Consider the following 22,441-nt stretch of genomic DNA (forward strand, 5'->3'; position numbering starts at 1 on the left):
GCAGAGATTACTTACAGTGTGTTAGGGAACTGGACCAAATAAAGAAAAAAAAGATCCCTCTACTCCTCTGCTGCAGCTGTTCTGTTGCTTCTCCATCTCTGGCTGAGCAAAAAGCATTGGAAAACCCCACGCCGAGCAGTAAGTGGGGCTTTCCTCTGGGAATACTCAGGTTTTGCTGGTCCTGATCTAGGTTAATGTTTCAGTTGCAGACTTGAATGGTTTCACCCAGCATTTACACATCCCCAAACTCTCTGGTTTTCGCTTAAGTGCCATGAGGCAAGTTACCCCTCGCCTTAATTTGTATCTAGTGAAAGTGCGTGAAGTGAAGGCGAGTTGAATTCATTACGTTTAGCTGGATAATTGGGATGCTGCTGGCTGGTTACGTAAAGGGTGATAGTAAGCAAAGCTTTTGATCAGCTGATGAGGATTTTGTGCGTATTCCTGCTGAGGCTCTCTAAGTCTCCCCGGGGGTGAGGAGCAGTGGTGGCTCTTAAGCGGATCTAGGGTACGGAAATCTTGCTGCTCTGGGAGAGGGGGCAGAGGGCAGAGCTCTTCCTGCTCTTTAGCAGGTGAAGACTGTCACAATGGTGTCCTGGCCGCAGAAGAGCTGCTCGTGACAGACAAATATGTTCTCTTTGAAATAAGGAGTGATTAATGGGACGCTATTCCCGTCCCCGTGCTGCAACAGCTGGTGTTGGAGGAGAAATCAGAGGATACAGAAAAATTCTGAAAGCTCAGCCCTTGCCCCTGTCTCGTGGATGAATTTGGTGGGGCCCAGATGGTTAACTGGACTCCTAATTTGGGCTGACCACAGCAGGGGACATGTACTGGGTGTTGCCAAACAAAAAAAAAAATGGAAAAAAAAGTGCTTTTCTGAGCTGGAAGTTCAGCATATGTGTGTGTAAGTTTTGGAGGAGCCACTGCACTGCAGTGACACCTCCAAATGCTCCAGCAGGCAGGGTGAGATACTCAGTCATAGGGCTTTGCTGGTCCAAAGAGGTAGTACCAGGTTGGGTCACTTCATGGTTTTACTGGAGGAAGAGAGTGATAACCTTCTCATGCTTTATGAAGCCTGGGCCCACTGAATTCAGACTTCTTTGAAAAATAATGGATGGCCTGAAAAGAATAAAGTGGGATTAAATACAAATCTTATGACAGCTTGACTGTGTGAACTGGGCACAGTAGTTTGGTTTTTTTTTTTCGGTATTGGGGCTAGAGAGCAGTAGTTCTAATTTTAGGCTTGAGTTGGATTTCTTTCGTTTCTTTGATTTACCTATTTGCCACTGGGCTTTCTAAAGCTGAAATCGTCTCCAACCCAAACCAGTCTATGATTCTTTTTTAGCTTCTTACTCTTCTTGTGGTCAAGGTACAAGTGATAATACAAGAATACATCCAGGTGGACAGGGGGGAGGTCTGGAATGCTGGATGGGCACAATTACCCAGCAAGTAAGTTGAAAATGCATTTGGGTTTATATGAGCAAAAAATCCCTTGGCATATGCAGCTACATCTGACTTGGCATTTACTTTTTGGGTTCAGAGTTCTACCTTAAGGCTCAGGTATCATTGACATATTTTTTAGGGATGTCATTATATCCAGTAAGCAAACTGTGCTGGGCTCTAGGAAGGGTTTAATGAATAAAGGCTGGAGCAGTGACCTTTTCCACATGTATTGTTCTGGATGTGATCCTGCTGTAGAGCCTGGTGTCTGACTGCCCTGCATTTGTGGCTGGAGGTGGGGCTTTATCAGCTGAGCTCAGCATTGCTTATCAAATCCTGAGGCAGGAGTTCAGTTTCAGTGCCAAAAAGAGAAACTCTTTTTTTTCCTTCTTTCTTTTTTTTCCTCTTTCTTTTTTTTCCCTTTTTCTTTCCCCCTCTTCTTTTTTCCCTTTCCTTCCCTTATTTTTGTTGCCCTCTTTTGTGTTCCCCCTACCCTTTTATTTTTTTTTTTTCCACAAGGAGTGAAATGAGAGAGACAGTGGTCTTATTCCATGCCCCTTCCTAGGCCATTAAACTGATGGAGGCTGAGGATCATGGTGGGACTCCTCCCCATGGGTCTCCTAAAATGAGTACAGATCCTTTAGAAATGATCTCTGTGCTGTGTTCCTGTGTTGAAAAGAGAAAGGAAAAAGAAAAAGAAATCTAAGCCTATACATAACAAAGCAAATAAGAAGAACCAGTATTTCATTGAGAAGGGACGAAAACATCCCTTAATTCCAGTAATCTCTTTGTCCTTTGCAGAGGCAGTAAAGAAGGATCTTCCTGCCTCAAAGCTATACTTCCAGAAAGGTTTCTTTCTGTCTTTAGATTCAGAGATGTGTTGGATCTTGCAAATGTCTTCAGCTGTGAAATTGTTCATATCTAGCTGTTTTTGTAGTGGAGGGCAGGTAGAAGTGGCTGTGTGGATTTTCTTTCCCTGTTTTCCTTGTCAGGGTAGGTTCAGTATCTTATACTGTGCAGTGGCTTTCATTAAGGTGGTTTCCAAGCAATAGCACTTCAGTGGTTTTGCTTTCTTTCTTTCTCTCCCTACTTTTCTGTTGGCACATTTCAGATTTGAGAAGAGTTGAAGAAAGCTGGACACATTTTCCGTGTTTTCTCACCTAACCTGCAAAATTCTTCCCTGCAACCTGGGACCAACTCCTACCTGTGCCCCATTTTTCCAGAATCCCAAACCTTTGCAGTACCAGGCTTAAAAAAACCATAGCTGATGCTTTCTTATATGTTAAGGGACAGTCTAAAAATAGTGCTCTGCCCTTTTTAACAGAAGCATGTATTATTAAAGAAAGCATGAACAGGAGATGGAGTCAGAATAAAATCCCCCTTCTTCTCGCTGAGGAGAAGCTTTTAAAGCCTCTAAGTGAAAATACTTGACCCTTTCGAAAACAGGAGCTTCTCCTTGGGAACTGCAGTGTAAACTTTGAATTCCTCAGCTTGTGGCAAGGTGCTTGTTTACCTCTGCAAATTTAGTACCTGGGTGATGGGTGAGATTTGTGGGTTTTTTTTGCTCGAAGAGGAGCAGCAGCAAGGATGGAGCTGGAACCAGCATTTTCCTACCTCTGTGCCCTTGCACTTCTGCCAGGTGCTCGTAGGTGGTTTATATATAGTGATAACAGGGCCAATTGTGTTTATCTTGGGATGCAGGGGTATAAAATCCTCCTAAATTGGGCTGGTAGCACCTGACACTGCACGGTCACTCACAGGGGTGCTGCAAGATGTAAAGTGACACCATGGTGCTGCAGCTGCATCTTGGGTTCAGTGCTGGCTCAGATGAAGTGAACAAGATGCCCTGTGCCTGTTCTTGTCTGAATGACCAGTTGGGACAAATTATTGCAGGGTGTTTCTAAGCAGCAGACTCATCTCTTTGGCTCAGTTTTCTCTGTGTGGTGCTGGTTGAATAACAGTGTGTGTAATAAGCAATTAATGTCTATACATTTAATTTTAGAGGACACTGTAAATAACAGGTTTTACTTCCCTCCCTCCCCCAACTGTTGCATTGAATTTCATTCTCTTTAATTATACTAACAAATGTGGGGAAATTATAAATATTTATAGTGGAATGAGTGGCTTTATTCCATGAGTGAGTGAATGTCCCAAGGTTGATTATAATCTTCCATTCAGTCACAAATCAAAAGTATCTATTATACAACTTCAAGAATGAAACTCCAAACTTCTGCCAAAGGCAGAATGAAGCAACTTCACATGTCGGGAACGTTGTTAGTACGAATCATGGTGTGACTGGCCAATACATTTTTGTTATCCTTCTTTCTGAGCAGCTAAAAAGTGAATTATATGGCTGTAATTCTGATGTGACAGTGCATTTTAGATGCTGCCAATAACTAATTTTTGAAAAACAAATGTCAGGCATTGTGCTTTGACACTGACTTTGATTCAGCGTGTCTCTTTTAATTTGTTAAAGGATATTTAGCCAGGCATATGAAATGATGGGAACACAAGAATTTTTCCCACTTTTTTTTTTTTTTTTTTTTTTTACATTTATTGTGAAACCTCTCCTTTCAACATTACATTTATTTCCCAGGTTTCTCTCTGGCAATCTGGATTTCTTCCTACATCCTTTCCACACATGCTGGTCACAGGAGAAGCCATCTTCCTGGCACACCAGGGTGTTACTGGAAATACTGTATGTCCATTCATGTCAAACAGCATTTATTAGCAGCATAACCCTTTTTATATCCTAAAAAAAATTTTTTTACTTGTTTCTTCTGCCTTTTTTTCTCATTTGAGAAGTGCTGTGCTATTACAGAGATGGGTCTTCTCTTGCTGCAATAAGAATAGTTTCAAATGGACTGTGGAAGTTGAGCGTTGATCACTTGGTGGAAAATAAGAGCTAAAAGTTTGATATACTCTAAGGCTGGTTAGTTTGCATCAACATATTCCTGCTTTTGCTTTATGACTGAGAAGAAAGGGAAAACATCTCAGCTTTCACCACTGAACATTTGCTTGTCACTTCAGTGTTAGTGCTGTGAGCAGCTCTTGGTGGGTGAATCCCTCAGCCTGTGTTCCACATCTCTGCTAAACTGCTGGGACTGCTTCTGTGGGCTCTGGCTGTGTGTTTTCATCAAGTTGCTCCAAAGAGAACCTACCTGAACTTTTTACAAGGAAGGGAAAAAAAATGTGAATATATATACATATTATATATGCATGTGTGTATGTATTAACACACACGCATATATAAAAATAATATATATAAAAAACCACTGAGTAATGTTCTGTTCGATTCAAGTTTTCTGTGAAAAGAAATATAGAGAAGACTTTCAAACCTTCTTTCAGAACTTTATTAGCTATTTTTCTTTGTATCTGCTGTAAGGCAGCCAGATAGATTTTTTTTTTTTTTAATGGTGTGGATTGTATTTCATAAAGGGCCCAACATAATAGAGTCCTAACTGGAGCCTGTAATAGAGACAGTGATCATTACTGGCAATAAAAAGTGGCAAATTTGCTGGAAGTGCCTTGTGATTTTATAAATTCAAGTGTCTATCTTAACATTGTGCTTAAATAAATGGGTCTCAAATTAAGAATTTAAGTTAGGGTAATATTCCCAAAGGTTTCATGATTTTTGTTTTGACTTTGAAAAGCTGAAATAAATTCACTTTAGTTTATCACTCATCCCCCTACCTTTTTATTATTGAAGAGGACTGAAGTGACAGTATCTAAAAGTGGTCAGATAAAACACTGGTTGTGTAACTTTTTAATAGGCACTTTCAACTGCAAATAGCAGGTTTGAGTTGAAGCTTGAGTTGAAGATGCATCAGGCATAAATTTCTACCTTTTTCTCATTTTTTTTCTTAATTCTTAGTTTTTAAAGTAAGTTGTAGTGATGGACAAATGCTATATACTCTCCCATATCAGGGCTCCTGGCATGTGTTCCTTTGGCCTTCTGTGAACGTCCCCAGCCTTGCCTTTCTGCTTTCAATGTTTCCTCCATCCCCAGGATCACACAATCTTTTTTTTTAAACTCCTTTTCCTCATCTTTAAAGGTTCTTCTCAGCTCCATCCATGGACTCTTAGGTGATGTGGTGCTTTGTCACTGGGACGATGCTGACCCTAATCATTCATTTGTCTGGCCCTGCTGTGGGTGTCCATGGCATATCTTTCATGTGCTTCTTAAATAGGTCCATGAAGATGTTTCTTTTTCCTCCTAATTGTTCTTTAAGACTCCAGGGATCATACAGAGAGTTGATATTCACAAATACTAAGAGAAAAGCCCTTTAGATTTACTCAGATAGATAATTCAGGGAATCCTGGAAATACAGTTCCAGTAGGACGCTGAGGAATTTAACTTTACAAACCCTATGAGTTTTAGATGGTGCCTGTGTAAAATCACATTATCTGTGTGTCTTGTTGTGGATTTCTGTTCTTGTCTCTGTTGCTCTCCCTTTCCATTGTTTCTTCTCAAGTTAAATTGCAAATGACAAGGTGGCAGAGCAGAGAGAGGGGAAGGGCAGGAACCCCTCATAGAATCACAGAATCATTGAGGTTGAAAAGGCCATTAACCCAATACTACCAGGCCCACCACTAAACCATGTCCTAAGCACCACATCAACACATTTTTTGATGGTTCCTACCACCATGAGAGCTTCATCCTGTTTCAGACCTTTTGATACTACTTCAAGATAGACCTTTTCATTGAGTGACACGCATAATTCCCCAACAGAACCATTCACTGGCACTTTCCTGGGGCTAGTCTGTGCTCCCTGCTTGGGCAGGCAGCTTTCGTGTCTTTTGTATAGACCACAGTGACTTTGTGATAGTCAGCAATGACTTATTTTCTTCCTACAGTTGGAGAAAGGTTACTTATGTGGCATGGTTGCTGGTAAGGCTCCTGGCAGCCCAGCTCCATAAGTCAAACAAAACTGATTGTAGAATGCTTCCCCTGTATTTTAACCTCAGGTCGTGTCACACTGGGTCTCAGTGGCCATGCAGTGGGAGCAGTGGGAAAGAGGACGTGTGCTCACCACACCAGGGAGGCTCGGGGTGCTCTGCTGTGGGCATTTGTCATGTAGCTTTTGTCATGCATAATAAAAGTCATATTTATGGATTGGCAGGGCATGCTGTCCCGCTCCTGAATAGGAATTTGTACTTCACAGCCCAGGAGGCACCCAAGTGTCTGCTGAGGGTGAGAGCCATCGAAACTAGCCAAGAGCCAAGTGCAAGAAGGAGGGGGAGCAAGCAAGGTCCTAATTTTTCTAAAGGAAAGCATGGCTGAACACCTGCTGTTCCCCAACAGAATAATATGAATTTGCATCAAAAAGGGGTCCCAATCAGTCTTGCTGGCTGCTTTTGAGGAGAGCAGTTGTGTCTGGAGGCATTCTGTTGGGGGGAGATGTCTTCCAGTGAAAGCGTTTTCCACACAAGGGCCATGGGGCCCACCCCGCGGCTGGCATTTACAGAGGGGTGGAAATGCTATTTAAATTTCAAATGGCCTCAAGTTTTCACAGTTGCCATGTCAATAGATCAAGTTCCTTGAAATACATTTTAAGCGGAGTTTACACAGAGCCGCGGGAGCCCGCATTGACTCCGAGGGCTGCCTTTATTGTGCCTCCAGCAGCGGTAAGTCAATATGGCACATTGAAAGCAGCTCTGCTCTGCTGCTGAGTGAAAGTTAGCAAATTCCCCCTGTCTCCTTCCAACTCTTTTTTTTTTTTTGCATAGCAGCATGTTTAACTAGCTGAAATGGTCTTTCCCCGCCCCCCCCTTCCTTCTTTCTTCTTCTCTTTGACTTGTTTTGGGAAGGCGACAGTTAGATCAGGCTGTCAAACTCATCACACCTTCCAAATGCCTGTCCAGGCACAGCTGAAAAACTGGGGAGATATAAGGGAAGGTAACAGGAAGACAAGTGGCACCGGGACAGTGCTGATAAGGACAGGCAGTTGCTTAGTACAGAACAATAGAAAATAAAACTTGGAAAACAAGATGGGCCAGAAGAGTGGTCGTATTTCATTGTGGGAGGTGATAAAGGTTGCAAACCCATTGTTCCAGGAACAACATCCTCTGGGAGTGACCTGATCTGACCCTCCCTCCAACTGTTACCCATGCCTAATTGTAGTTCTCACTCATTTATCTTCCCTCCCTACCAAAATAGGGTCTGGGCTTGCAGCAGGTGTGCGCTATGGGCAAAGACTGCTGGAGATAGGGTTGTCTCCAAATGGAGGTAGGATGGGAGCTCCCAGCATGGCTGGAGGTGTCTGCTCCTGGGAAAGGCTTGAGGTGTTGTCATTAACTTCCCCAACTGATCCATCAGGGTACGAATGTACCTGACATAAATGTCATAGGTTAAAACCACTGGATTTTTTTCCTGAAGAGATGGTACCTGGAGCAATGCATTGTGCTTCTGTGCCCTGCAGTTCATGGCTCATGCTGGAATCAAACTTTGTGGCTGGTCTTCTGGCATGTGTCTGCATTTGTTGTGTGGGTGCATGCAGTCAGTCTGCAGCACTGGAAACTGTCTTTTTTGATTTCTACAAGACATATTTGAAACGCTGCTGGAGATGATGTGTGCACTTCCTTCTCCATCATCTGCTCATGCGTGAAAAACTGTCGTTTCTCCTTGGTGTGACCACCATACAGGCTGTCCCTAGCAAAAGTGCTCTTTAATTATTTCTTACTGTGCTTTCCCAGTGGGTATATAAGCCTGAACATCCTCATCCATGGTGAGAGGATGCCAGCAGGTTCTGATTTTGAGTTCGACCTGCTTTGATATTTTACCATCCGTAGAGTCTTCCTCCTCACGCTGGTGAGGAGCTGCAGCAGTTCTGCAAGCCCGAGTCTAGACTTTGAATTTTAAATGCCCTGGTATGAGTTGTTTTGTTTCTGTTTGGATTACGCCTACTGCTTCTATCCTCTAGTCCCACCCTGCCAGGATAAATCACTCTTGAGGTGACCACGCATTTCCTGAGAAATACCGTCAACTTCAGCAGGCAAACAGCTGACCTGGCATAGCGCCGCGTGATTTTGGGTACTGATGATGGATCTTTTGATTCTGCAACCCAGGGAATGTTCCTCTCCCTTTTCCAGGGCTCTGGTAAAGCTCTCTGATTGTGGTAGCCAAAAAAGGATGGTTGGATTTACAGTCTACCAGAAATAGAGGGTAGTATGGGAGAAACATATGTCTCGATTCTTAAACGGGGAAAAAGAAAATATTTAGGAAGGAAAAGCAGTTCTGTGACTAATTATTTTTAATTGTTGTCTTTTTTTTAAGAAAAAGATCAAGATTGTTAGAGTGCTTCTTTCCCTCCAGAACATCTACAAGTGATCAGGCTACCAAACAGACTAATTAGATGTCAAATAGACTTCAGTTCTTAAATTGGTTTAGTTACACAATGCAAAACATCACATTGGGAAGCAGATGGCGTGTCATTTTTAATATGTCTTGTAACTTGCCTGAAACCACTTCAAAGTTTTCTTAAAGAAAATATTGTTATTACTGACCAAAGGAGATGCCACTGAGTGGCTGTCAGCATAACAAGATGTTGGGTCAATGTCTTACAAATATTGTCAGTGCCTTCAGAGGCTTAAAAGTAGAGGTATCTATTTAAAGGGGTTTATATTCAGTGGATAAAGAGCTGATGCTCTCTTAGAAAATCGGGACCCTTTAATTGAGACCCAGTTGGACAAATTGGACACCAAAAAATGAAGGCTATGATATAATTAGTTTTGAAAAATTCTTTTTCTTTGCCCAGACTGTATAGTTCAATTGATAAGTCTGGTGGGCTCTGCCTTCCTTAGGAATGCCTGTGTTGCCCTGGAATCTAAATGATCCATTGAAGAGGACTGTGGAGAACTAGAAACCCCCACAGCAGTGGGGGGAACCCTTACCTTCATTTGCAAAAACATGAAAATGGCTCAGTATCTTGTAACTCAAGTCATTACAGCATTAATAAAAACAGCATTAAGTGTTGCCAGGCTGTTCCATTACAACCTTAATTACTGAAAGAGTAGGAAATGAGTGTTTGGGTGAAAAAACATCTTTAGGATTGTGGTGGAGATTAAGCAATACCAAATTGGAGGGAGAGCTGTGCTCAGTGATCAAAGCTAGGAGATAACCTCAGTTATATTTCAAATTCATCCCCAAAGCTATGTTTCAGTGGCTTTGGAAGGGGTATTTGTTGCATAGGTAGGGAAGTCCATGAGATACTGACAATAGCAATGAAATTAAAGTCAGTAATATGTGAAGGGATGAGTTTTTTTTTTATAGACTCTAAAATATATAAAAGGTCAGTTTAAGTATCCTCAGTTGATTTAATGCCTGAAGAAACATGTCTAAATATTATTAGAAGAGTATTTGTTTGAGTTGGGGTGAAAATCAGAAAACAAATCAGTGTAGGCAAAACAAGGTGGAGAGTTTAATTTCTCTCTAATATTCTTCGTTCATACACATCTGTTAGTTTCCTCTTCATTACTTAAAATTCCTATTTCTAAAGGAAAGTGATAAATGCAAAAGATTAGTTTGAAATTAGTATCTTAACAAGTTGTACAAACTTTGAGAATACCTTCTTCTTTTAGCACAAAATCATAATAAAAAAAAAAAGTGGAATTTTCTTTGTCCCTTCCATCCCAAATGCTGAAATGGCAGGAGGAGCAGGGTAAGCCTTGCCACAAGGCATTCCTTCATCAAGGATGCTTAATTGCCTCTGAGTCTACTAATCTAATACATGAACAAATACCAAAACAATTAATAGTGTTGATTTAAAATCCATTTCCCCTCTTTTCTTTCTGCTTCCCCCTCCCGAAATCTCTTTACGTATTCATCCTGTTGGCAACAGGTTGTGAAATTGGGTGATGTATTGACTCTGTGGGTTGGGAAGCTGTGGCAGGGAGGGTGAAGATGGAGGAGTGGGTTTGGATGCACTGGGGATGCTTCCTGCTGGGATGAGGTGTGGTCTAAAACCTCAGTTGGCCGTGGGACCTTTGCTCATCCCTATGGGAAAAAGCAGCCTGGATAACACCTTCCCTGGGCAGGGAAGAGGGGAGACAGCCCTTTTGAGTTATTTTCACACCCTTTAGTCCCCCTACTGGTAACACAGTTTTTAATTAACCTCATTAATAGGGAATGCAGGGCCTCAGTCAATCTCTGGGCCATCACTCCCAAGAATATCTTGCTAAGGGAGGCTACAATAAGTGCATTTGGCACCAGAATGTGCCGAAGATCTTTGACTGTGATGCTAATTGCTTGTGTCATCCTTCTCCCTGCTGCCAGCTACAAAAGGTTCTGGAGATTTTCCTGGATGGCAAAGAGTTTCTTTGGAAAGAAAACAACCTTGACTCTACTTTTGATCATTTTACATGGCAGCGGTTGTTTTTTAGCACTGCTCTGGGGGATTTGAGGAAGAGGCAGAAGTTTAGAGGGGAACCCCATGTGGACCTAGTGGAGAGCTGGGGGGTTTTGAAAGGCGCATCTCACCTTTGGGTGCTTTAGAAAAACCTGGTTTTAAAATAAATTTTAAAAAAAGCAAACTGAAGATATAAACCAAAAGAAGTAATGGGCAGGATTGCTTGCCCTTGTTTCTTTCTGGCTTCCCCAAAACGGGAGTTTATGATAACATGGAGCTGCACTGAGGCCATGAAGTTTGCGGAATAGCAACCAGGTGGAAGAGAAGGCAAAAAGACTGGGATTAGTTGGGGGTCTTTTGTTTTTGGGAAATGGTCATCCAGGGTGTTTTTGTTGCAGGCTGCTTTCTGTTGGGTGTAAATCCCATCATAACATTTTATTCAGATCTTGGAATGACTTTATTTTTTGGTACCTGGTGGGTTTCATCCTACGTGGCTTTGCAGACCCATCCACGTTTTTACTAAGAATTTACAGATCTCAGGGAGCACCTTTTAATAATACTGGCAATAGAGCAAATGACTTGCTTTTATTTGCTCCTTCCCTAGACACTTCATAAACAGTCTGTGCATCAATAAGTCCTCATCCCTTGAATTATGATGTGCCTCCAGTTTGTGGGTTTAGATCCATTCAACTCTTTTTTTCTTTTTAAAGGCAGAGTAAGACCATCAGCTTGATTTTGTTACAAAGGACTTATGGAAACTTTCAGCACAGCCATAGTTTTTTTTCTTGCTGTGGGAGAAAGATGCTGGGGTGTTTTAAGAGAAATCTGGTGGAAAGGTGGATTCAGAGGTGCCTTTGCTGGTGGGCAAGTGTGGATGTTTGATCACTTTCCTGGCAGTGCAGGATGATCCTGGAATGGGAAAAGTGTTGGAGAAAGAAGTGAGAAGTATCTCTATTGCCTGTCTCATACATTGAATCCTACCCTGCTCATTATTTTAATTAATGTTTTACTTTGCTGTCTGTTTGCATGAGGGCTGCACTCTACCAGTAGTCTCTTGACCATGCACTCAAAGAAAAAGAAATGACCCAAAAACTATGACCTACTGTTGTCTTTCATTCTCCAAGCTATTTTTAGTAACTGTAGTTTTTGTTTATGCCATATCAAAAAAAAAAAACCATTCACCCTTTTAGCAGCCTCCCTTGGTGGGCTGCAGAAGAATGGGAAAGCCCTCTAAACATTTCCCCCACTTCATTTTCCATAAAGTGCAGGGATTTTGAACAGAAAACCTGACAAGTCATTTCCTATCATGCATTGTAATTATCTATTATAATAGGGAATAAAGGATTAATTAGTTTTCAAGCTGCAGATATGATTTAATTAGTTTTCAAGCTGTATCTGAAACACCTGTCTTGGCAAAATCGAAGTGTTTTCATTTGGGGGGGGGGGAAATAGAGGTGAGGAAGCGAAGAAGGGAGCAAGCACATGGTGACTGATGTTTTCTGACCCACAGGGTTGCTACCCCATTTTCCACCCTCACTGAGGTGTGATGTGTTTTTTTAACTGTCCAGTTTATAGTGTGTTTAATTGTGCTGATGTGCACATGCTTGCTCAGGATGCATCATTGCCAATTCCTACCACTCCTCCCCCAAATCGAAGGAATTTTTAGTGTTCTCTATAGGATGCATGTGCTGACTCCAGAGATGCCACAACAGAGAAGAAAGGATCAAAACCCACTATTTTTTTTGTGAAAATCTCATTTCCAGTCACTTTGTTGTGGGAGGGCAAAGTGGTGGTTGCGAAACTCTCCCCATGCCATTGATTTAGAGACAGTTCAGTGCTGAGTGTTCAAATTAAGTCAAAGGATGGTTTTGGTGTATGTGAGCAGCAGCTGAAGTCTCCATAGCAGGTAGTAGTGTGATTACACTGGGACTAAATGTGATTTTGGAGGAAAAGGGGTGTAAACCGGGAGGATTGAGGGATGGGTTTTCTTGTGGCATCACTGCTAGCACCCAGAACTCATGGGATGATGTGGGAAAGGGAAAGCCCTGGCTGCAGATTCTCTTGGGGGACAGCTCTGCCTAAGAGTGAAACTGCAGCCTCTCTAATGCCTTTTCCTTCCATAATAATAATAACAATAATAACAATCACAATAAATATAATAACAACAACAAAGCATGTATATACTGTATATATTACATATACTATATATGCTATATTTTATGTGCATATAAATATGCTATATAGCATATTTAGCATGTATAGCATATAAATATTTTATATAACATATAAATTATTAATTTTATTGTTGTTATCATCATTGGCATCTGCAAAAAACTAAGCTGGTTCTTCCTCTCTTTTCCCACAAAACCATGTTTTGGAATTGTTCCCTCAGAAGGGGTGTCCAGAGGAATGAGAGTTTTGGTTTTTGGAGATGGGAAAAACGGAACATTTTTGAAAAAAAAGTTTTTTTTTTTTTTTTTTTTTAATTCAGTACCTGTTTTAGTAGGTGCATATTTTTTCCCCTCCATTTCCCTTCCTACCCCCTTCCCTCCCCCGCTTTTAGTTCAAATCCTGCCTTACGGAGCAGCGCTACCTCCCCGGGCAGGCTCAGGGGTGCAGCATGCTTTCCTCCTGTAGTAGTAGTAGTAAAGGTCACGCTTCCCTGCAGTGGCTTTTTTGGCTGGATTATTTTTAAACTCGGATCAGCCCATCCTCTCCCTTCCACCCCGCTCGCACGAGGCAGGGTCTGCGGCAGCCGGCTCCACTTGAGCTTATTTTCTTGTTGTTGTTTTTATTTTGGTTTCGGTTGTTTTCTTTTTTTTTTTTTTAATTTATTTTTGCTTTGGGTTTTTTTTGTAGGGTTTCTTTTTTTGTTATGGTTTGGGTTTTTTGTGTTGTTATGTTTGGGTTTTTTTTTTCTTTTTTGGAACCGCTGGGGCTCTGCGGTTGGGTTGCGCCTGGGTGCTCGCCAGCAGCTATAAATAGCGTTGTGTACAAGCAAGAAGTGCCTGAATGAGGTTGAGCGGCAGGAAAGGAAAAGCCCCTTTTGGCTTCCAGCTGGCTGCCGGCCAAGCAGCGCATTGCTTCAGCAGATGAGTGTTTTGAGGTAGCGTGGGAAGGAGAGAGAGCAGTGAGTAAGATGGTCTTTCTCCGGTTAGAGGTGTGTGTGGATGTCTCCGTGTGTGCGCCTTTTGTTGGGGTTTGTATTTTATGAATGGCTGCCTGCGGGCAGGGCGGGGATGCTGCAGGGGCGGCCTCCCCACCGAGGTTTGACCCTTCGAGGTGCTAGTGAGCGAGCCTTGGGAAGCACAGTCCTGGTGAGGATGCTCAGGAGGATCCCAGGTGAAGTGTTGCTGGGTTGGGAATCAAGCAGGTTTTGGGTGTGATTTTACGCCTGCTTCTGGCATGTTTGACATCACTCAAGTGCCTTCTGACTTTTTTTCCTGGTTTGGAATGTGCTGTCGTGTCTGAACTGGGGTGTTGCATGTGATGGTGGGCATCGTGTCTCCAGAGCTTCTCATGACAGCTCAAGATCCTGGTGGGTTTTGGACTTCGAAGCTCAGGTTCTTCCCCCTGAGAGTGGTTGGGCAGTGGAACAGGCTCCCCAGGGAAGTGGTCACAGCACCAAGGCTGACGGAGCTCAAGAAGCATTTGGATGATACCCTCAGGCATCTGGTGTGACTTTTGGGAATGGTCCTGTGCAGGGCTAAGAGTCGTACTCAGTGATCCTTGTGGGTCCCTTCCAAGTCAGCATATTCTGTGATTCTGTGAATTAGGAATGGAATCCCACCCCTTGGAGGGATGGGACCATCATGAATCACTTCCTTCATCCCCAGCATCTCTGGGGCTGAGCTGCTGGTTGGGTACCCCAAAGAGCACCCACAGCCCCAAACCTGCTTCCTTGCACCCAAACTCTTCCTTCCGAGGGGATGGTGATGGTTTCTTCCATTACTGTATCACTGAGTGGACCCTGGTGCAATTGGGGCTGTGCAAGTAGACTAGAAGGAAACACTCAAATGGTCCATAAATACATTTTCCCCTCAGAGCACAGATAACTGAATTTTAATCAAAGACTTTGTTTAAGGAGTCTTGTATCTCTATATATATTAAAAAAAAGCAAATAAAAAGTACCTTTAACTGCAATATGTAGAAGCATGGATTAGATGACAGTTACTATTGAATTAAATGAGTTTTTATCAGAACACTTAGAGACACTTTTTCAATAAAGCCTGAATTGGACTTCCCTCTGTCCAGTTCTTTCAGCTCCACTGAAAGGACAAGCCACAGATCAGTCTGGAGAACCTGCCTGGTTTGTGGGAGGGAAAGGGGATGAGGAGAGTTTACTGTCTTTGGCTTTCAGATTTAAAAACAATAAAGCCCCCACAAAATTTCCTTTTTTGAGTACAGACTGAACTTGCTAAATTTTAGTCTGAAACTTGAGTTATGAGATGTTAAAACCAGGGGTGAGAAGTAGAAATTTAGGGAATTTTTCACTTTTCTCTCCCCCTATGATAGTTTGTTTGCAAACTCAGTGAGAAACATTTATGCTAAAAGAATACAATCTTTAACAAGTACAAGTAATGATTTCATTAACTGGGTGAGATTTCTTTAAAACTTTCAAACTGATGAATTACCATTGCAAAAAAGTGAGCAGGACATAAGGGATCAGCTGATCTGCTGACTGTTGCAGCATTAGTTTTTAATAGTGATGATAATGAGGCAGTAATTGCTTATACAGCAGAACAATAGAATCAGATGTTTATGGTTGCCTGTGCTGTGTCCTGATATGAATTATTGTCACCCTGGCTGCCCAGAGTAACCTCAGATCCTGCACAATGTTCTTCAGAAAAGCCATACACTTTCTTAAATGTTTTGGGGACTTTCCTTTTTTTTTTTCAAGTTTCCTGATAATTGTGTTGATCATTCTGCAATATGGGCAATGCAGTGTTAATTTAAAAAATAAATCAATCTCCCTCCTTGTGGTTTCATAGCTGTTCAAATGCTGTAGCTGCATTGTATTGCTGGATCATTTTTTTTTTCCTTCTGTAATTGAATAGTCTCAAAATGCAGGAATGGCACTCTATTTATTTGAGCTGTTTAGAAGAAAATTAATAGGGCTATTTTTATGATTGGTCTTTTGTGTCATGATCTTATTTTTCACTATCTGATTTATGTAGCTAGAGTAAAAGAACGAAAAAAATATTTCAGCCTCATTTGAATTGCTGATATTTCTTTTATAGAGGTATAGACTGGGATTTTGTAATTTCTTCTTTTGGAGTAGGACACAGAGAGCTCATGCAGGAAAACCTGAAATAAGTTTCTTTTGTACTGTTGTAATATCAGGGCTGCTTTGATCTCCCATGGTGAAATGTAAGATGCTGCAAAATGCAGGACTGCTTGAGAGACCAAGGGATGTGGTTTTTTCCCCCCTTAAATTCCCCCCTTCAGGCGGCTGGATCAGAGTGGGACTCTGTGGAGAGGATGGGGTGGGGGCTACTGGCTGGAAATGCCATTAGTGGAATTTGAGCGGAGAAGGTCAGCAGAGCCCTTTCTTAAACTCAAGTGAAGGTTGTGACCCCCCAAGTCCTGGTGGGGCACCATCCTCTTTGAGGCTGCAGGATCGGTCCCGGATGAAGCTGAGACGTGGAGGGCTGGCTTTCCACTTTGGAAAAGGGAACAATTTGTTCTGCACCGTGGTGTTTGCTCACCCCGGTCAGAGATCAAACGTCAGGCTGAGCTGGGAGTTTGCAAGGGGCAGTTTGGGAAGTCTGTAAAGAAGTGGACATGAGGGCACCACCTTCCCGACAAGGTTTGATCCCTCTGAGCTATGTTTTCTCCTTGATGCTGGCAGTGTGTGTGAGTGTGAGGTATTTCAGAGGTACTGCTCCATTCACTTGAGTGAACACGGATTTTGGGTGGGGGGAGGGTGTTGGTGGCTTTCAATCAGTCCCTGCCCTGCCATGTGTGTCTGTCCTGAGCTACTTGCAGTGACAAGAAAACAGGGTGGCTTGAACCCCTGGAAGCAGATATGGGGCTGATGTCCCTGCCTGTGCTAAGGGGTGGGTGACTTTTCAAACCCAGCACTTACTTGGATGCACCACACTTACCTTCTCATCCCCTTTTCTTCTGACTTAGAGGAGTAAAGCATGAATTCTCACCCTCACTTTTACCCGTGGTAAGCAGCTCTGCTTTGATCTAATTAATTTAAAACATTGACAGTTCCTTTTTCCTCCCCCTCCCTTTGCCATGTAGATGATTAGAAGCAGATAGATACCACCAACTTGTGGTTCTGCCTCTTTCCTCCCTTTTCCTGGTGTGAATGTCTGTAAGGACTTGAGGGTTTGCAGAAGGACTGGCTGCCCCTCTAGTTTTTCCCTGGCATCGCTGTCATGCTGAGCTGCACTGGGAGGTTTCTGATGGCTCCTCACCTTTTCTGGTAACAGGAACTTGCTGTCCAGGGAAACACTGTTATCTCTGTGACAAAATGCAGTTTACGTTTTTTTGGGAGGTTTGGGGTTTTTTTTTTTTGTTGTTTGTTTTGTTTGTTTTGTTGTTTGTTTTTTTTTTTTGAGAAACAGCCTTCTTACAGTCACAGCTACTGGAGGAAGTAAATCGTGCAACTTTAAGGAGACTGAGCCAAGCCAGACTTTTGGAGTGCTGCTGCCTGGTCCCTGGGAGCTGGTCCCTGGGAGCTCCCTCTCCTTGGTGGCCTTGGCTTGTTTGTGGAGCCACAGCTGATAGGGAAGTGTTGTCCTCTAATAAACGAGAGATAGCAGCTAAGGAGATGTTAATAGCAGAAGGTGCCACATGAAAAACTAACACCCAGAGCACTGTGAGGGCTGTTGGCAGTGATTTCTTTCCTGTGTGGACTTTGGTGCATTCCCGGGCTGCACAGTTCATGGACATCAGGGTGTTACTGTTGTTTCTGAGCCCAAAATCTGCATTGGCTTATTACGGTACAATATCTCTACATTTTGCTATGATATTTTTTATTTTTAAACAGTATTTAGTGTATTTTCTCTTTAAAACATCTGATATGATAAGTGCTTAGAGAAGAAAGCACTCTAATGCTCATAGTTAGGAGCAGAAAACGTTATGCTTGATTTGATGCCACGTACCCAAGTTTCACCACTCCTGGGATGAAGAGATTCACATCTCTTGTAGCTGGGAAGGTCACGAATCAGTGGTGAGAGACTGATTGAAACCACGCTGCTTGTTTGAACAACAGGCAAAACAAAATATGAGACTTCACGCTTTAACTCCTCTGCTAATTCAGAAAAAAAGGGGAATGAGAAGATAAACTTGTTCCCATTAAAAGACCCTATGGCCATGTTGGTTTTGTAGCCACTATAGCAATACTTGAGGGGCACTTTTGCTTCATCCTGTTGCTGAGAGTAAGGATGGAGCAGTCATCAGGCACACTGGGCACAGGGGAAGTCCTGGATTTATCCCCTGCTCTCTCACAAGCTGTCCCCTGTGGTCCTTCCTAAGTCTCTTTTCCTTTCAGTGTCTCAGCCCCATGTAAGCATAGAAAACACTTTCCAACTACACTTGGAGGATGGAAATCAAGTGTCAGTGTTTCCAGGGTACTCAAATAATATAAATAATAATTATAAACTAATACATTATTTATTATTAATTAATAATAAATAATAAACCGTAATGAATAATAATAAGAATATTAAACACACAGATAAACTTAAGAGCTTAAGCAGCAGTTATGTACATACCCAGAATGTGCATGGTGGAGCTGTCTCCTGGTTATATGCACAATAAGTTGCCATTGTGATAAACCTACATGAGTGAGGTGCTCATTTTCTTAGGTGCTGAGATTGAATGAGTTTGGGTTGGATTGAAGGATCACCAGGTCACGACAAGCGAGTTCAGTATGCAAAGAACCAGATGTGTCATTCCCAACCAGCAAATCTCTTCTTTGTTGCTACTGATATGTACTTCTTATGTTTCTGTAGAGGTACATGCTTGGAAATTATGGAGAGGGTTTTGTGGGGTTATTTCAGGAGCAAAAGCATTGCTAGATGCTGTCTCTGTTTGAACTTTGGAGTATGGGATTGTGCGGAATTGTGTTTTCGAGATGTGCAAAGCATTGCATTGGAGTGTACTGTGTAATTAGCAGTGCAATTAGCCTTCTAATTAGTGAAAGTCTTGATTTTGGCACCCAAAATAATGTACTGGTGGTTGGGAAGAATACGTGTTGCTGTGATGGGATTGCACAGTGTCCCCGATGACTCACTGAGAGCTGCTGGTCCAGGGCACTCTGGCAAAGCAGCCATAGGGATTCCAATAAAATATGTAGGGCAGGGATATGTGCTATTAGGAGAATGATATAGGCACAGTGCCATAGAAATAGAGGTTAAGTCACTGTGGCCTAATGCAGATTGGCACTAAACTTTGCCAAATTAAATGTTCAACCTTTCTGCTGTCAGAGGTTGCATTAAGCACTGGTATAATTAAGAAAAAAACAGTAATTTTACTCAAGAGAGAGTTCTGAGGGGTCTTGTGCCTTGAGTTGCAAGAGAGAATAACGCAAATGTCTGTCAAATTCAAGTGTTCATACTAAGAGGTTTTCACCAAAAATGAACCAGTAGAAGTTCCTGCTGCAAAATGCTGTGTCCTAAAGAAATGGAGAAAATGGAGTAGGGTTGAAAGGAAAGGTGAAAACATTCTCTTTTTTAGTGAGGTGTTGATGATAATGGGCTGTTTTTTGGTTGCTCTGGCTGTATCAGATGGGCTTAAGGTCAGACCCCAGTGACTTCTGTTTTTCCCCATCAGAGAAGATCCGTGGGATAACAGGTTTCATACAGGTTCTTGCCTTTCTTCTGCTCCCTTCTTTCTAGCAGTTTGGAACACAGCTAGTTGTAAACTTGGTCCTAAATTAGCTAGTTTTTAATTTTGTTGTATATTTTTCTGTTTTCCCCACCGAAGGAGGAGATGCTGTTCTGTAACCCTTCACTTAAAAAAGCAAATGTAATGCAGGTCTCCTCTGAGCAGAGGTGGTACAGGGAGTTGGAGAAGGAGGTTAAAAATGAAGCACCTTACTCTTTGCTATTTCTCTTGTTTTAACATGCAGGGAACCAGAAGGATTGATTGCTCATGATAAAAATGATTTTAAGCAGTTCCACCATCTAAACTAGATTTCATTTTTGGTCTTTTTTCTGTGGCATCATCGTTTATTCACACCAGTGAAATCTACTGATTTAGTGTAGCTTACTGGTCTGGAGAGGCAGCAGCTCTGCAGGAGCAGTTGTGCTGATATGGTGGCCCAGACCTACGTCAGTTTTTATGTTCTTTCTGATGATGCTATTTTTTTTGTTTTTTGAAAACTCCTTTCTGCTGTAGCCATTTGGTGTCATCTCAGCAAACTGTGCAAAACTGAGCACCTTGGCTGTGGTGACTTTGCAACACTGGAAGGAAATGGTTTGTTTTTTGTGTTGGGATGGGGTCTTGAGTACCTGATCCTTTCTCTGCCGAGTGAGAAAACAGAACTGTCCAATTGCAAGTGATACTTTCTGTGGTGGAAAAAAAAGAGATGTGGGGGGGGGGGGTTGGCGGGGGAAAACATCCATTTTCTTGGGCTAGAGGACCTGTGTCAGTGAGTAGAAAACTCATTTCCTTGGGCTGGAGGAGCAGTGCAGACTCAGTGGAGGTGACAATCTGCTAGGGAGGTGACAATCAGCCAATCTGCAAGAAATCTTCAAGTGGAGTGAGACTCCCAGGAGCCACTTACTCAGTCACTGATAATCAAACCAAGGCTTGGAGAAGATGGTCTCAGCAGCTGTGCTGGTCCTTTCATCTTTCCAGGATGACCTGAGCGCTGTCACAGATGTTCAGGTATCATGAAAAAATCCTGATTTAATGACATGGCCCTGTTGGCTGCAACATCAACCCAAACTCTGCCAGGAACAGCCCCTGTGTGTGTTGTTTGACTTGACAGAATGAAGGTGCTCGTTCAATTAATGCTGCATCATGGTTCGCTTTCAATAACGCAGGAGGTGTCAGCAGTTTTGTTTACAAGCCTCTGTGCTCTCCCGGTTTAAGTCATTCCTGACAAAAGGAAGTTTAAATGCTTGCATTGATTCCTGGCTCAGCAGTGCAAAATATCTGCATGTGGCAAAGACGTGGAGATTTTTCAAAGTAGTCTAAAGGATTTAAAGTGCTTTTAACATCTCGGGCACTGAGCTCCCAGGCCTTGGACCACTGCTTTTAAGCATCTGTAAGTCACAGATTTAGAAGATAAAACACTGGGTTCTGTTAGTTCTCTCAGCTCATGCTTTGCTTATTTGTTCTTTTGAGGAAAGCACTCTGACTAAATTTATCCTTTGTAATGTTTAGAGATTCATATTCACAGATTTGGGTCTTTCTAAAAAACCATGTTGGGTTTTGTAAAGAATGTTAATGGCTTAGAAGTAAGATTTCCAGAGATTTTGTCATAAGTCTCCTCCCTGTTACTGAACAAACTACCCAAAAATACAATCCTTGACAATTTCATATGTGATACATGTAAGAAACTAAGATGGTTTCTACTTTTCAAGTAAAAGCTTGAAAATGGTGAGGTAGGTTGTGGTTTTGTTTTGTGACGGTTTTTGGATGTTTTTTAGAAACCCAAGTTTTTAACAAATTTCCACTTTTCTATGGACTTAAAATATTCCATACTTGAATGCTTTCTTTGAATTTTTTTTTGAAAAGGCTAGCTTTATATTTCCTGTAAAAATTCAGACTGTCAGAAAGCCCAGCGTCTGAGGAAAAACGTGGAAGGGAAAAAAAACAACCCAGAATTTCAGTGTGAAACTATTTTACATGTCAGATATATTGGAGTTAATTGGCTTTTGTATCATGCTCATCTGCAGTGGATCTACCAAAATAGCCTAGATGATTGCTCTGCTCCATCTGGTTATTATCTTGGTTGTTATAATATCCCTGTGCCACGCTGTTTTGGCCAGCCGTGGCTGAGAAAAAGCTTGCTGGAGATTCCTGAAGATCTGCTCTGTTATACATTACCAACTTGTCAGGGGCTCACTTGACAAATTGAAAATTAGCCAAATGCTTTTCCAAGCCAAAAGTAGCCTGAGATGATGTCTATGCATCATACCAAAGAGCTCTTTTGAGTTCCTTAAGGTGACTGACTCCAAATACTCCTCAGATTATTAATAGTGCCCTAATAAACCTGGAGAGCGATCCTATAAATTTCTACATGTTCGGGGGTTAAGCAGTGAAGTCAATATTAATTAATAGTCAAATGCAGTGTTTTATTTCATGTAATCAGCCTCCTGACAGTCTGAGCAGTCTTGCAGGTTAGTTATGCTCAAAGAGTGGGACCGATGCCAGGGTGTCCCGTGCTCTGTCATTATAAAATAGCAAATAATCTGGAGCTGTTGCAAATAATAGCTCTGGATTTAATACATTGCCTGAAGCACTCCGTGCTCCTTCATGAGGGGTGATAGGAGCTATGTACTGGTGGACCTTGTGGGGGTTTCTCCTTGGCCTCTCCACCAGCTCTCAGTCATAAAGCAACAGAAGAAGTTGGCTTTATCATGAGGGCAGGAGAGGGGTGTAAAGACCTGGGATTGGGGTGTTCTGGAGTGGTTGGTAGCTTAGGTGGCTTCGTGGTGGCAGCTCCAAGGCAGAAGGTTGCAGGGATA

At 42.2% G+C, this 22,441-nt stretch overlaps 1 protein-coding gene across 3 annotated transcripts in view; it reads left to right on the forward strand.

The window, feature by feature from the left end:
• ACVR2B (activin A receptor type 2B) overlaps positions 1 to 22,441 on the forward strand; it is a 122,441-nt gene that overhangs the window by 38,533 nt on the left and 61,467 nt on the right. The window contains exon 1 of one of the 3 annotated variants that reach the window (XM_027648362.1): positions 16,506 to 16,593. The exons of the other annotated variants lie outside the window; for them this stretch is intronic. Coding sequence (XP_027504163.1) covers positions 16,569 to 16,593 — 25 coding nt within the window. The 5' untranslated portion in view covers positions 16,506 to 16,568. Of the gene's footprint in view, positions 1 to 16,505; positions 16,594 to 22,441 lie in introns of those variants that run through there. 3 annotated transcript variants of the gene reach the window in all.

This window comes from Corapipo altera, unplaced genomic scaffold (genome assembly GCF_003945725.1).
Source record: "Corapipo altera isolate COAL_440 unplaced genomic scaffold, ASM394572v1 47, whole genome shotgun sequence".
Taxonomy (NCBI): Eukaryota; Metazoa; Chordata; class Aves; order Passeriformes; family Pipridae; genus Corapipo; species Corapipo altera.